General features: G+C 40.2%; 1 protein-coding gene and 1 long non-coding RNA gene across 2 annotated transcripts in view; one reads left to right on the top strand and one right to left on the bottom strand.

Moving 5' to 3' along the window:
- Window positions 1-573: 573 nt before the first annotated feature.
- LOC108449623 lies at window positions 574-3361 on the bottom strand. The gene is made up of 2 exons (XR_001865853.1): window positions 3286-3361; window positions 574-1168 (listed from the first exon to the last, which is right to left on the bottom strand). It is a non-coding gene; the product is annotated as an uncharacterized LOC108449623 (long non-coding RNA).
- A 6065-nt stretch (window positions 3362-9426) lies between these two features.
- Window positions 9427-15093, top strand: part of CNDP1 (carnosine dipeptidase 1) — a 24023-nt gene continuing 18356 nt past the window's right edge. Inside the window, exon 1 of the mRNA XM_017746164.1 lies at window positions 9427-12503. Within this exon, the coding sequence (XP_017601653.1) occupies window positions 12451-12503 (53 nt within the window). The 5' untranslated portion in view covers window positions 9427-12450. The remainder of the gene's footprint in view (window positions 12504-15093) is intronic.

Below are 15093 nucleotides of genomic sequence, written 5' to 3'. Positions count from 1 at the left end.
GCTCCATAAGAACTTGTTGACTTGAAGCAAATGTTGTGAAATACAGCTCTCCTGAGAGAAAACAAGCTCAAAATGTTTCATTTTGGCTCTGTAAACCAGGTAGCATAACTGATAATACTGCAAGGGAGTGAATGGAATCTGTAGACATAAACAGGGAGAGATCACTTGTTGCAACTACTACTGGCATCCAACTTCAAGCTGTCTATGGGATACATTAAACACCAACACATTTGCTATTATGTCAAAAAAACCAGAAAAAACAAACCTCTTAAATGTTTACTGATCTGAACTTGATTGGGCTCCCTGCTTCTGAATTACCTGACCAGCACTGGCAGCCTAAAGTAGGTAAGTATTTCAAGTGATGGTGCTTTGCTCTGAGAGCATGGTACAATCCTGTGTCCTGACACAGGTCAGCAACATAGGATGATTCCTCCCTTGAGGGGCAGAAGGCAGGAATGTCTTCTCTACCTGGTTTTCACTGTTGCTTGATCTGGAGACTTAACAGTAGAGAGCTGTTGGGCTAGGGAGCCTTCTGGTCTCACTGAAGCTCATTTTGGTTTTTTTGGTTTGTCATTAGTGTTGATGGCTGGAGATAATCTGGTACCAGTAACCCTTCCACTTGCAGCTGCGGTATGGTCAGACCATCCTGTGTCAGCCCTTGTGAGCACTGAACACAAACAGTGGGGAGTTACTGTTTATGAATTACATTGTTACCTATGTTCAGAAACCATGTGTACTTGTCCTCTTGGCATTTGTAACAAATTTCTTGAGAATCAGTTAACTGGCTCAAGCTCTGCACTGAAGACACTGTATCAGATCCTACACTTGCTGAGTAAGTACAGCATGGCAGAGCTGTGAAGGAGGCCCAAACAGAAGAAAAGGGTGTCAAGGGGTTTGTAGAAAAGGCTGAGAAGCAGATACTGTTGAATATGCAGCAGAAATATTTTGGGATGGGGAGAGTGCCAGAACCCTGTGAAAAAAGAGATTAAAATGGGACTTTGGCCTAAATGTGCAGGGGCCTATTTAAGCCCACAGGAATAGGCTGCTCAAGTAATCAGTACTTAATGAAATTTAATGGGACTTCAGATTTGTTTAGATGAATAATTTTAAATTCAGTAATCATCAGTATCTGTTAGCTTGCTACAAGAGGGCTTGCTTTAGCTGTAACCTCTCTTGTCCCTTCAGAAGGTGACCACAAAAGCAGTAGTACCTGGCCTCAGTGATCAAGGCAGGCAGAAAGAAGGGGACTAGTGGTACCAGCTTCTTTCTGTAGCCTGTGTGATTCAGACCTGGCTCCTTGAAGACTTCTAGTTGCAGAGAGCTGGCTTGCTGCATCCATGAATGCTTGTGCGTGGTGTGAAGAGTTTGCTTAGCCTGAGTTGTTTGAATAACAGCACTGTTGTTCAACACAGAAGTGCCTGACATGACAAAGTGTGAGTTGATAATGAAAACCAAAATGCATCAGTGAAGCACAGGCCTTGACACCACTGTCTGCTGGATGTGCAAAGGCCGCTCAGCATTTCCCACACAGAACTTCACAGCATTGCTTTACCTGTTGAGTTTCAAATCGGGACATCTCTTGATCAGTGGCATGTGGCTGCCAGCAAGTCAAGTTTGCTTGTACTGCCAGTTCTCCCACTCCAAGAATGGAGAAAGATACACAACATGGATTTTACAACTACTTGTTCTCAGGGTGCAAAACTGAGACTGCAGACTTGTGGCATCATTGCTCACTAGATTTCTTGTGTCTTAGCAAAATCCATGACAATGCATCTTGATATGGAATATGCACTTAAAAGAGTGGCTGCAGTTATTACAAGTTATTATCCCTAAATAAGCCCTAAGCACCACTTAAAATGTGATTTTTCTTTATTTTGTGTTCTGGGAAACACAAGCATGCACATTAAAACACAACCCTGATTTTCAACTACGCTGCAATCCATTTTAGGCTCATGGAGCACAATGTTTCCTAATTTGAAACTGTTTTTAACTTGCAAAACAGACTTTGGTTTAGCATAATGAGTTTGAATGCACTAACTAAATCAAAACTTGAAGAGCTTCAGCTTTGTGATCTTGACCTTGAAGCAATGTGAAGAGTGGAGATAATATAGAGCTAATCTAGATAAAGTATTCCACTTTGTTCATTCTGTTTAACTACTAGCTCAAAAACATTACCATATTTTCAGTGTTATCTGAACTCATTCAATTAAAATATAATAGATTCATGTGTTAAATATGCATTTACATTATGAGGAGTCAATATGAATAAATTGCCTTCCTGATTATTAATAAAGTTATGCAGGGGATTTAAATCACTCTGGAGAATCTTCTTGGGCTACACAGGGAAGTTTAGTGGGCAATTTTGATTCTAGTCCCTTGCTAGCTTGATCATAACCATTTTACTTCATGAGGTTAGGTTATGACAAGCCCTGAATGCTGGGACATGTTTTTCTAGTACTTTTAAATATTCATATCTCTATTAATTTTGCATACCCTTAGTGCTTCTGAGATTTCTTGGGGAAAACTTAAAATGCATGCCAATGCAATAGGCCTGCTGATGCTCAAGCAGCAGTATGCAATGTTGTCTTCTCTGTGCAGGTTTGTTCTTCTCAATCATGGAGGCAGCTCATGGGCCTCTTATGTTTCTGCCCTTTAGATTGAAAAATGCAGTAACAAACACAGTCAAGCAGCTTTTTTTTGTCACTGTTATTGTGCTGTGCTCGCCTTTGGAAAGTCCAGTGGGATAACCACCACATAGTTACTCTTCAGGCTATCTGTATGTACTGGGTTTGTGTGGAAGGTTCTGGGCAGGGCTACAGGGGTGGCTTCTGTGAGAAGCTGCCAGGAGCTTCCCCCATGTCCAGCAGAGCCAATGGCACACAGCTCCAAGACAGATGTGCCACCAGCCAAGGCTGAGCCCAACAGTGACGGTGGTAGCGCCTTTTGGACAACATAATTAAGAAAGGAAAAAAGTTACTGCATGGAAGTAAATGCAGCCAGAAAAGAGAGGAGTGAGAATACATGAGAGAAACAGCCCTGCAGACACCAAGGTCAGTGACGGAGGGGGAGGAGGTGCTCCAGGTGCCAGAGCTGAGCTTCTTCTTCAGCCTGTAGTACAGCCCATGGAGAAACAACATGTGATGGACTGACTGTCTCTCTGCACCTCTGGGGTAAAGGAGGTAGAGAATTGGGAATAAAGTTAAGCCTGGGAAGGAGGGAGGGGTGAAGGAAGATGTTCTATAGATTTTTATTTCTCATTATCCTACTATGATCTTTAGCTGTAACCTCTCTTGTCCCTTCAGAAGGTGACCACAAAAGCAGTAGTACCTGGCCTCAGTGATCAAGGCAGGCAGAAAGAAGGGGACTAGTGGTACCAGCTTCTTTCTGTAGCCTGTGTGATTCAGACCTGGCTCCTTGAAGACTTCTAGTTGCAGAGAGCTGGCTTGCTGCATCCATGAATGCTTGTGCGTGGTGTGAAGAGTTTGCTTAGCCTGAGTTGTTTGAATAACAGCACTGTTGTTCAACACAGAAGTGCCTGACATGACAAAGTGTGAGTTGATAATGAAAACCAAAATGCATCAGTGAAGCACAGGCCTTGACACCACTGTCTGCTGGATGTGCAAAGGCCGCTCAGCATTTCCCACACAGAACTTCACAGCATTGCTTTACCTGTTGAGTTTCAAATCGGGACATCTCTTGATCAGTGGCATGTGGCTGCCAGCAAGTCAAGTTTGCTTGTACTGCCAGTTCTCCCACTCCAAGAATGGAGAAAGATACACAACATGGATTTTACAACTACTTGTTCTCAGGGTGCAAAACTGAGACTGCAGACTTGTGGCATCATTGCTCACTAGATTTCTTGTGTCTTAGCAAAATCCATGACAATGCATCTTGATATGGAATATGCACTTAAAAGAGTGGCTGCAGTTATTACAAGTTATTATCCCTAAATAAGCCCTAAGCACCACTTAAAATGTGATTTTTCTTTATTTTGTGTTCTGGGAAACACAAGCATGCACATTAAAACACAACCCTGATTTTCAACTACGCTGCAATCCATTTTAGGCTCATGGAGCACAATGTTTCCTAATTTGAAACTGTTTTTAACTTGCAAAACAGACTTTGGTTTAGCATAATGAGTTTGAATGCACTAACTAAATCAAAACTTGAAGAGCTTCAGCTTTGTGATCTTGACCTTGAAGCAATGTGAAGAGTGGAGATAATATAGAGCTAATCTAGATAAAGTATTCCACTTTGTTCATTCTGTTTAACTACTAGCTCAAAAACATTACCATATTTTCAGTGTTATCTGAACTCATTCAATTAAAATATAATAGATTCATGTGTTAAATATGCATTTACATTATGAGGAGTCAATATGAATAAATTGCCTTCCTGATTATTAATAAAGTTATGCAGGGGATTTAAATCACTCTGGAGAATCTTCTTGGGCTACACAGGGAAGTTTAGTGGGCAATTTTGATTCTAGTCCCTTGCTAGCTTGATCATAACCATTTTACTTCATGAGGTTAGGTTATGACAAGCCCTGAATGCTGGGACATGTTTTTCTAGTACTTTTAAATATTCATATCTCTATTAATTTTGCATACCCTTAGTGCTTCTGAGATTTCTTGGGGAAAACTTAAAATGCATGCCAATGCAATAGGCCTGCTGATGCTCAAGCAGCAGTATGCAATGTTGTCTTCTCTGTGCAGGTTTGTTCTTCTCAATCATGGAGGCAGCTCATGGGCCTCTTATGTTTCTGCCCTTTAGATTGAAAAATGCAGTAACAAACACAGTCAAGCAGCTTTTTTTTGTCACTGTTATTGTGCTGTGCTCGCCTTTGGAAAGTCCAGTGGGATAACCACCACATAGTTACTCTTCAGGCTATCTGTATGTACTGGGTTTGTGTGGAAGGTTCTGGGCAGGGCTACAGGGGTGGCTTCTGTGAGAAGCTGCCAGGAGCTTCCCCCATGTCCAGCAGAGCCAATGGCACACAGCTCCAAGACAGATGTGCCACCAGCCAAGGCTGAGCCCAACAGTGACGGTGGTAGCGCCTTTTGGACAACATAATTAAGAAAGGAAAAAAGTTACTGCATGGAAGTAAATGCAGCCAGAAAAGAGAGGAGTGAGAATACATGAGAGAAACAGCCCTGCAGACACCAAGGTCAGTGACGGAGGGGGAGGAGGTGCTCCAGGTGCCAGAGCTGAGCTTCTTCTTCAGCCTGTAGTACAGCCCATGGAGAAACAACATGTGATGGACTGACTGTCTCTCTGCACCTCTGGGGTAAAGGAGGTAGAGAATTGGGAATAAAGTTAAGCCTGGGAAGGAGGGAGGGGTGAAGGAAGATGTTCTATAGATTTTTATTTCTCATTATCCTACTATGATTTGATTGGTAATAAACTAATTTCTCCAAGTCGAGTCTGTTTTGCCCATGATGGTACCTGGTGAGGGATCTCCCCCTGCCCTTACCTCGGCCCAGGAGCCTTTCATTATATTTTCTCTCCCCTATCCAGGTGAGGAATAGAGTAATAGAGCAGTTTTGGTGGCCACTTGGAGTCCAGCCAGAGTCAGTCCCTCACGCTATTGCAACAGTGCACAAAATGCCAAAATATTTGAAAGTGAAATATGTTCAGTTATTAGATTCTCAGAAAATTTGTTAGAGACACTTTTGTGTTGGCTGTTGCTTGTGACACCGTGTGCCCCACAGTTGTCAATCACAGTCCACTGGTCTGTACTGAAAGAGCCTTATTAAAGTTGAAGTGTGCATAAGCAATGTGTATGAATAGTATTTCAGGCAGGGTCATTTGAAGGCTGCTGCTACTGCCTCTGTGTATATTAAAATACATGCATAAAATTGCTAAATGTATTCATGTAAAGGTGAATCTTTGGAGGACTGTTTCCTTGCTGTTTTGGACGGAGTAAGTTCATGGAATTGCAAATAGGAGCTGTTAATCTGTGCGAAAATTGTAGCCAATTCCTGAATTCCAAGATAGGTGCTACAATATGTGATGAAATTCAATATGATGTTTCTCAAGTATTTAGTGGATTTAATGTTGATGCAGTGAAGACTGGAGTCAAGGTTAGATTTGAGAATAAACGCTGTGTTGCCTTGGACTGCTTTAAATGTTTGTGGGTAGGATTTTGAGGTTCTGCTTCTGAATTACAATAATACCTATTAAACTCTTCCTTAGACTTGTAGAAAGCAACAATATAACTAAACTGAGTGCTAAAGTAGTACAATGGCCGCAAAATACTTCTGAAAACTAGAATGCTGTAAAATATCTATTTATTTATTTATAAATAAGCCTTTGGTAAGGTGTTGGTTTAGACTATCTTGCTGTATTAGTAATGGGTTGACATCTTTTTCTCTTCCATTTCAAACTGTTTAGCAGTGCATCATTAGAAACCTTTAAAACACAGAAATTATGTTTCTTTTGATGGATTTTTAGTAGTATATGCAGAGTACAGAATACCTGCCCTTTGCTGCCTCACATATTCTCTGCTGTTGCTGCTGTTTCTGCTCCCCCACTCATATTTTTCCCAGTCATTCACATGAGGGGAACTAATCCTGCAAGGGGAGCCCATGAAGTTTCCTAGGAATACTACCAGGCTTTCACTGTATAACGGGGTAGTTACAGGTTGACTGGATTGCGTCTCTTCTACTTTTTGTATAAAAACTGTACTTCTAACATGGGAGCTGCTAGGAGGCAATGGCCTTCAGTTTTGCCTCTGAAATAGTTTTCAGTTTTTGGAAGCTGGCATAGCACGATAAGAAAACTAAATAGAGTGGGAGAAGGTGACTTTTTGTTCCCAAATTCCTCTCCCTTAGCCTCTTTATTATTTGAGTGAATAGCAACCAGTGAAAAATTGGGCAGAAGAGCAGCTATATCTGCAAATCCACTGAAACACAGTACTTTTTAATTTGTGGAAATGCCAGAAGTTAAAAGCATTGGACAAAAGGCACTTGGAAGTGATTCCAGGCATATCTCTTTGGGTTTTTCTATTGCGTTGAACACTTAGCTGCAGGACTGTAGTTCAAAGCTGCAAGAACACAATAGAAATTCAAAGTACTATAGAGTCTGCATGTCATTTTTAGGAACTGGTTGTCAAACAGAGAATTAATATAAATAAAGCAAAAGATTTATTCTGCACAGCTTTGAATCTTGTTAATATTTCCAAAATATCCTGTAATGTGTTGCCAACCATATCCTAAACTTTTGTACAAGGAGAGGCAGTGCTGCTTGTGATTATTTTAAGGCAGTTTTAATTCTGACCAGATGGGTTCAGGAATACAACTCAAGAAGGGGGAAGACTGCATCAGGAGCTGAGGCACACAGGGGCTACCAATTCTGTTGCCTGGCAACAGGATTTCAGTATAAAGATGTGAATAAAGATACCTTGTATGTGGACAGGCTTGGGAGAGACACAGGTAGAGAGCAGGTCTCTGAAATGAACTAGAGGGCTTCATGAGAGAGGTGTAAGTGAATGTATAAATATACGCTCCTGGAGAATGGAGAGCCAGAATTCATTAGCTTCCAGCCTTTAGTCTGCTAATGTTCTTTTGCACTGATCTGGAAATGATATTTAATGGAATTTGGCTGGTTATGAATTTAAAGTTTGTAGAACTGCATATAATTTTTGGAAGCTGTCCTTGGAGTTGTCTGACACTTATGGATGAAATTTAAATACTTGGAGACCAGTTGGGAAATTTTTTTTTTAATTCATAGGAGTTTCGAGGAAGGGATTTGAGAAATGGGATAGTAAAATTTTGTTTTTAATTGCAGATAAGTTCATGCATTCACTGGCTTAAAATAGAAATACACTAAAATGTAGCAAACACATCTGGGTGGGGTTTTTTTTCCCTGGGAAAATGGGAGCACCAGATTAACTGAGCATAAAATTAATAGAAAACGATGCTGTATTACACTGCCCACTCTGTGAAAGCATTCCTATGGGATATGATGGGTAATTGAGTCACCAACATAAAATATTAATAATTAAGATGATACATTTCATTTTCTTAATGTGCTGTAGTTCCACATCTATCTACGTGCAAATATGACACAGATTTACTGGGACACAGCAGTCACCTTGAAGCTGTGCTCAGTAGCAGCTGATTAGCATTATCTGTTCCAAATGTAAAATAAGTTCAACTTCTCTGACCTCATTAGAGGGAGCTGAGAGTGTCTCAGTAATAAACGCTCATCTAGCTTCTTCCAATAATTTGATTTATATGGAAGGAAGTTTTAGTGACACATTCCCTGCCACTAATCAGCCAGCAGTCCTTATGGATGTAGAGGAAAGATTCTGAATATAATTAGACTTAGCACTACAAATTAAAAAGGGGGCTCAAATAGGATTTTTTTTTTTTTTTCACACAGTCTGTAATACAGCTGTCTTTTCACCCACTTGTATTCATAGACATCAACACAGAAGTAAGGCTAATGCATCCAGAAGTGCCTGGTAATCTGTTTGTAAACTTAGATACATGCACCAGTTTGCTTTTGAATTTGAATTACTAGAGTCTATGCCCATCAAAAATAATTATCATTCTGGCATGCTATTAACCTTATTTTCTATTGCTGAATAGTAAGAATTTGGTTGATAAAATGAGAAAGTGGTCTATGAGCCTGAGAGGCTGCTTCTTTAAGTTTGAGTCTAAATCAAAAGTAGAGGAGGTGGTGAATTCAGATTGTGAAATATTCAGAAATTGTTTGCCTTATAATAGAACAAGATGGTAAATTTTAATTTACACACTTTGCATTAGATTATAATGCAAAAATACAGATTGCAATCAGTCTGTTCCAAATATAATCTTGTTGATAGAAATTAATATGTCATTGTGAGTCCTTTAAACCTATCAAGTTAATCTGCAACCCAAAACTAACAAACAGCAAAATGGTATTAAAGCCTCTTTTGTAGTCTGTGATTAGGGAGAATTGGTTACTTCAGGAGAGACAAGTATATTGGCAAATGATGCATCAACTTATAAGCTTGATCTGTCACTCATTTTTCACAGATGTATCAATATTCAGAGTTTTCAAGACGGCAGAAGCAAAGAGTGACTTAGATATAACTATTAGCAAAGGAACACACCAAATACCAAAAAGCCTGGTCCCCAACCGCCTTATTTCAGTACTTGAAGTGTCACATGTCACATGGATAACATCCATTTATCTTTCAGATTAAAGATCAAAAATTCTCTTTGTGTTTTTGCAGTGCTTTGAATATGAGAGCTTGATCCTGCTAAATCTGCTAGTTGGTTTAGGGCCCAATTACTAGTCATAGGAACAAATGAAAAGTTCAGATAAGATGACACCATGCTGAGATAATTCAAAAGCAATCAGTCACACCACTTCAGGCTTTTTTTTTTTTCCTTGAAATGTGGCTCTTTGAAAACCATTCATGAGGGGAAAAAAAAGCACTCTTTTTTTTTTTTTCTTTTACTTGCAGAGTTCACCCAAAGCCTCAACTGTGTGAGATGCATTATCTTTCTAATATCTCCACAGAGCATTTTCTCCCCTCCCAGAGCAAGTCTAGGCAGATAAAACAGAGCAAGTCTAGGCAGATAAAAGTCACGTTTACTTGCGGCTGGGAAGGCTGCACACGGATGAAGGATCTGACATCTCTGACACCTTTGTATTTAGCTGAGATCGTTCACAAGGTACTAAATGGATGGTTTGGACTTTTTAAATCTATCATGTTCCAGAGTTAGATTTTTCAATATGAGTTCTTCATGTAATTTCTGCTTTGGAAATGGATATATGTGCTGCCTCTAGCAATATTTTCAGTAATAACTTTACCCTACTAGTGAATGATCAGATAGGTAAAAGCAGACTTGCTGCAATTGGAGCAAAATGGCTGACATTATAAACACATTTTTACTTCTCTAAATGTGACAGAAACTGTGTCCATTTCATGATGGCATTATCTTTGGTCCCCTGTGTTAAATTACCTGTGTGTGGGGTTGTGTCTGTTCCTCAGGTAGCTTTTTGTTGTGGGAATATCCTTGCCCAGCCAGCTTCCCTGTAGGTATTAACATGAAAACAAACCATCCTAAACTCTATAGCCTTGATGAGGAAAGGCACCATGGGAAAGGAAGGGGACATCAGAATACATTCTTTTGGTTCCTGTGTGCTTTTCTGTAATCTAAGATACTGACTTCTGGCATAAGAAATAAAAATAAAAAAGGCTATTTTTTTCCTTTTTTGTATTCTGATAAGGAGGCATAGCAAAAGAACACAGATATTGTGGGTTTTCCACACAGAGAAGAAATGAAAAAAATGCTATGTCTAAATTTTGAGTGTTTCTTTATGGGTAGTTTCTATGCAATTGCATGTCACAGATTGAGATTTACAGTTGAACTTAACTTCAAGATCTTTTCCAACCTAAATGATTGTGTGATTAAAGGATATCCAGCTCTACCACTGAATATGTCTGTCCAGCACAGAGGAAACAGCCAAAGAATATAATGGGGTTGCACAATAAATGAGAAGCAAAAGCAATGGGTGTGTCAGACTGGTGAGGTTTGTGGTTAAGAGTCAGTTTGAAAACCTGGAGTTGTTTGTTTAGGCTGTTCAGTAGCACTCTGGTATTAGGGAGGGCTTTGGATGATGATCAGTTTGGAATGAGCCTTTGGAATGTTTGGGGAGCTTGGAGCACTGCCTGTAGCAATGCACTGGATGTGGTTTCTTACTATCACCAGCTCTGCAAGCCAAGGCAGCAAGCTGATGGCTGCCCTAAAGCTCAACCAGTCATGGTGTGCATAGCACAGCACCTTCTCTCAAAGGTGGGTGATGATAACCTTGTACTATAGGGGCCTGATCAGGAAACTCTCGCTAAAAATAATTGAAACTAAAGCTTATGATAGTGTTGCTTCTCTGGAGCACCAAGGGTCTCGTGGCTCGAGCACCATCCAGGCAACATGTACGCAAGATGCAATTCCCTCCCCAGCCTTCCCCTCTCCCATCTTGTAGGAAAGGGTACATAGATTGTTGCAAAGGGGGAGAATATGCTTTTCTTCCTGGTCAAGCTGTGCTCCCCTTAGAGAATGGCTTCCAGGCATGAGAACAGGAACACGCGGTGGAACTGCTCCTCTAACAGCTGTTTGTGCACTTGACATTTCATAGCTAATGACTTAAAAGTATTTTTAGATATTGTCATGGGACTTCCCCTGTTTCTCTGTTTTATTTCACAGTAAACTTAATTCCCCCTGAAGTGCAGTGAGTGAGGGGATACAAACTTTATGCATCTTTGTGAACTATCTCAAATATTTCAACCAAAATTTCATAATTTAAATAAGGATTTAGGCACTCAGTGTGTGGGATTAATGGCTTATATCCAAACCAGTGACTTGCAGAACTGTCATTTTCTTAGAAGTTATATCCAAACCAGTGACTTGCAGAACTGTCATTTTCTTAGAAGTTAGGAGCTATAAAAAAAAATTAGTTCTAAATATTGGGATTTCTATAGTACTGAAAATGAAAAGTCATCATTGCCTTTTAAGGCGTGTCAAGGCACTTGCTACAGTTTTGTTGAAAGGCCTTTGAATATATGAGAAACTTCTCTGCTTGAAAAGATTGTAACAAAGAGAGCAAAAATACTTGTCTGTAGAGAAGGAGTGGAATGAGTAGGGAACTACTTTCCAGAGAAATCGTAATTAAGTTTATAGCAACTCAATTAAAGATCCTGATCCACTAGTTGTGCATCCACCTCAGTTGTTAGCAGGCTCAGCAGCTGTGTGCAGGTGCTTAATTAAGATGTTCAGATATGAACCAGTTTTCTAATGAAGTGCTCCAGTCTTGTAATTATCTTTCTGTTTTTGTTGAGGTGCTGTCACATTTTTCACAAAATGGCCCATGGCTGGCACGAGGTGCACAACATGTGAGCGGTGCAGAGCCCTCGTTCAATGGGCATTTCCTCTGGGCTCCTGAGGAAGGTGCTTTACCCTTATCAGCAGGGGCACTTTGATAAAAGATATGTGCTATGAAACAGCTCTCACTCCTCCTTGAGGAGGTCACAGCCACAAAAGCTTTGCAATGGTCACATCAGTTAGCAAGTGGCAACTTGTGTGTGTGTATATATTCATAAATGTATAAACAGTGGGTTCTTTTAGGTATCAGATATTTTAGCTTAAGGAAGCTTACATTTAAGCTATGTTTTTTTCTGCATTTAAGCTTAAAAGAGCTTGTGTTTGTCAAGAGAAGAACCTCCGCTTGCCTTGGCCTTCTCCCAAATACACTTCAATGACAGGAGGACTGCAGTGGAAAAATACTCCTAAGCCTCTCTTCAGAGGCTGTGGCTCCTGGGACACCCGGCCAAGATGCAGAAGTCAGCGAAGTGTCAAACTGAGTTAACTTTGTGGTGCTCCAGACATGTGCCTTGAAGGACACCATGCACAGCACCACCTCAGTGACTCGCCCTGACTCTGCCAATTCCTGGACCTCATGGAAAGTGAGAGGAGGCAGTGTGAAGAGCTGCATGAACAAAGTGCTGCATGGTGAGTGTCAGCTTTACTCTGTGAGCCCAAAAAGCCAGTTTGGGAATGACTATGAGTTATCAGCTGGATAAAAGCCTCACCTGCAAGGAGAGTATTAATCATCCCTAAGGAATACTGTTGCTATTTGGCTGAGAAAAGCTGTCTGAAGGATATTAACATGGGAATAACCTCTCGCCATCATTTCAGTGTGATTAATATCTGAAAATATTTTGCTTAATCATTAAGCCAAATGAATTTACAATGGTGCTTTTGGAAAAATTGGACAGTCTCCTATCTCAGGACTCAGAGCAATGTATTGGAATTGGCACTGGACAAGAACTTGTTTGTTTCTCTTATCACTTAAAGCCTGCATGCTTGGAGCTCTGGGTACAGAGAGGTTGCTGAATGAGCCACCAGGTGGTGAGAGGGCTCCGTGTTACTGCCCTTCCTCCACAGAGTACCTCAAATCTTTGTGGCCCTGCTCCTGGAAGGTGCTGAGCATCATTGGTCTGTACAGAGGACAGTCTGCAGCCAACGATCCTCGTGAAGCATCTCCTGCCTGGGTAAGGGGACCTTTTCTAAATCAATCTCCTTCCACTGACATACCTGGGTGTTGATTATCGACATCCAGGTAACAACTGCTAATTCAGGGTCTTGGGGATCTTTTCCTCTCTACCAGCACAGTCTCACTCCACTGTTGACAAGCTCTCACAGTGGACAATGTTGCTTAACTTGTGTTTTGACATCAGTTGTGATTATCTTGAAGGATGGTGGCTGGGAAATACTCTTCTAACTGCAGTGTGAAGTGGGAAGGAATGAAGAGGTGGAAGGGCTTGCTGCTGCTGCTGCACAGGGATGTAGAAATACCTGTAGGGGAGAGAGATTTGCAGAATTGTATGAAAGCACCTCTCCATTCCACACCAGTAGCTCTGGGATGCAATGATAAGTTATATTTAGGGAGTATATTGAGAAATGACAGTAAGCTGCAAGCAATACACTTCCAAGAAATGAAAAATAGCTGGCTTGAACTAGAGGTAGTTGCTTATAGAGTGACAGGGAACATTGAAAACCATCATATCATTTCTCTGTCAGTGAAATATTGCTCCTAACAGCGTATTTCTTACATATTTGCTCACTCAAACTTAAGATTGTAATTATTTAAGATACCCTTTTAATTAAGATAACAATTAAAGCATGCTAATTCTGCTGAAGGTGCCAATGAAGTGAAGGTACCATCACTGTGTAACCAAGTGAGGGTGTTACACTCTGGCCTGAAGTAGCAATAGAAACACGAAGTAGGTGACCATCTCTGCCCTAGACTGTTTACATTTTCAAAACACAAGAGAAAAAAGCCAGTGATGCTTTTCCCCCCTTTATCCTTTTGTTTTAGTTCTGCTCTGATTTTCCTTTAATCAGTCTACTTCATCCTGCTTAAACCCTTACTGTATCCCAAAGAGGATACTCAGCCAAACTATTCGAGTTGGTTCTTTCGTTTCTTGTAATTAATAAGCTACCATCAAAGAGCATTTTTATTAAAGAGATAAACCTCCCTACATTTAAAAATCCTTCTAAACAATGTTGGCAATATTTATGATACCCCATAAATGCAATAAGGACAATAACAAAATAAATCCCTTATATTGTGAACCTTAAACCTTGTTCCAGGTTATAGGTTATAAAATAAGGGGCAATTAGCAATGAAATACTAAGCTATAAAGTAATAATAGCTTTTTTTTCCACAATAGTATAGTTCCTCAGTAGTACTATGTGATAAATAAGCAAATAGTTGAATGGATCTACTAGATATGGTAGACCTATTTTTAATCTCACTTGTACTGTTCTAATTCAGGAAGAACTCCAGTGTGAAACACTTAAAACTAGGATAAATGAAGGCAGGATTCATGTAAAAATAGAATTCTTTTAAATAAATGCAAGTAAACATTTAATTTCCCCCCAAATTTTGCATTTCATTTGCAAACAAGTTTTTACACATTAATCAAGTGAAGAATGAGTACTTAAAAAAAGGTCTTTGTAAGGCTATGAGACAGAACCTGGACCTCCATTATTACTTGTTACCTTATTTTGCTTATTACTGAATTTGACCATGTCAATAGAGGTCCTTTCAAAATGGGCAGAGGGCGTTAAGGGTAAAATTTGTATGCAGACTCAAGCACCTAAAATTTACTACAAGTTCAGGAGTTCTCCCTTCTGCAGTGGAGAACTGGCAGCAAGAAGATGGTGAGGCTATCCGCATCTAAGTACAAGTACTGCACATCCCACAGTATTTTCCTACAAACCTTTTTGCCATGAAAAGAGCAAGAGCCAGCATAGCTGTCTTTCCAGGAAGAATATTTTTATGCCCATGTTTATCTTACTGCAAACCAATGAGCAGAAAATTTTCTTAGGTAAATGGTGAATTACTCCTCCTCGCTGGGCAGAAAGGGCAATAATGCTTCCTGGGAGAAAGGCTTTGCCTTAACAGAAATGTATCCTTTTCCACTTTTCAAGTCAAAGCAAAATCCACCTCTTTTCTCTCAGTCTTCCAACATACTACGGTAAAGTAGTAACACTTACCAGCAGTGTTAAAGTCCTTTCTGGCACTGGGATTCCT

Source organism: Corvus brachyrhynchos, unplaced genomic scaffold, assembly GCF_000691975.1.
Source record: "Corvus brachyrhynchos isolate BGI_N302 unplaced genomic scaffold, ASM69197v1 scaffold409, whole genome shotgun sequence".
Taxonomy (NCBI): Eukaryota; Metazoa; Chordata; class Aves; order Passeriformes; family Corvidae; genus Corvus; species Corvus brachyrhynchos.
The sequence above is the reverse complement of the archived record's forward strand: the minus strand, read 5'-3'. Positions and strand labels throughout refer to the sequence as shown.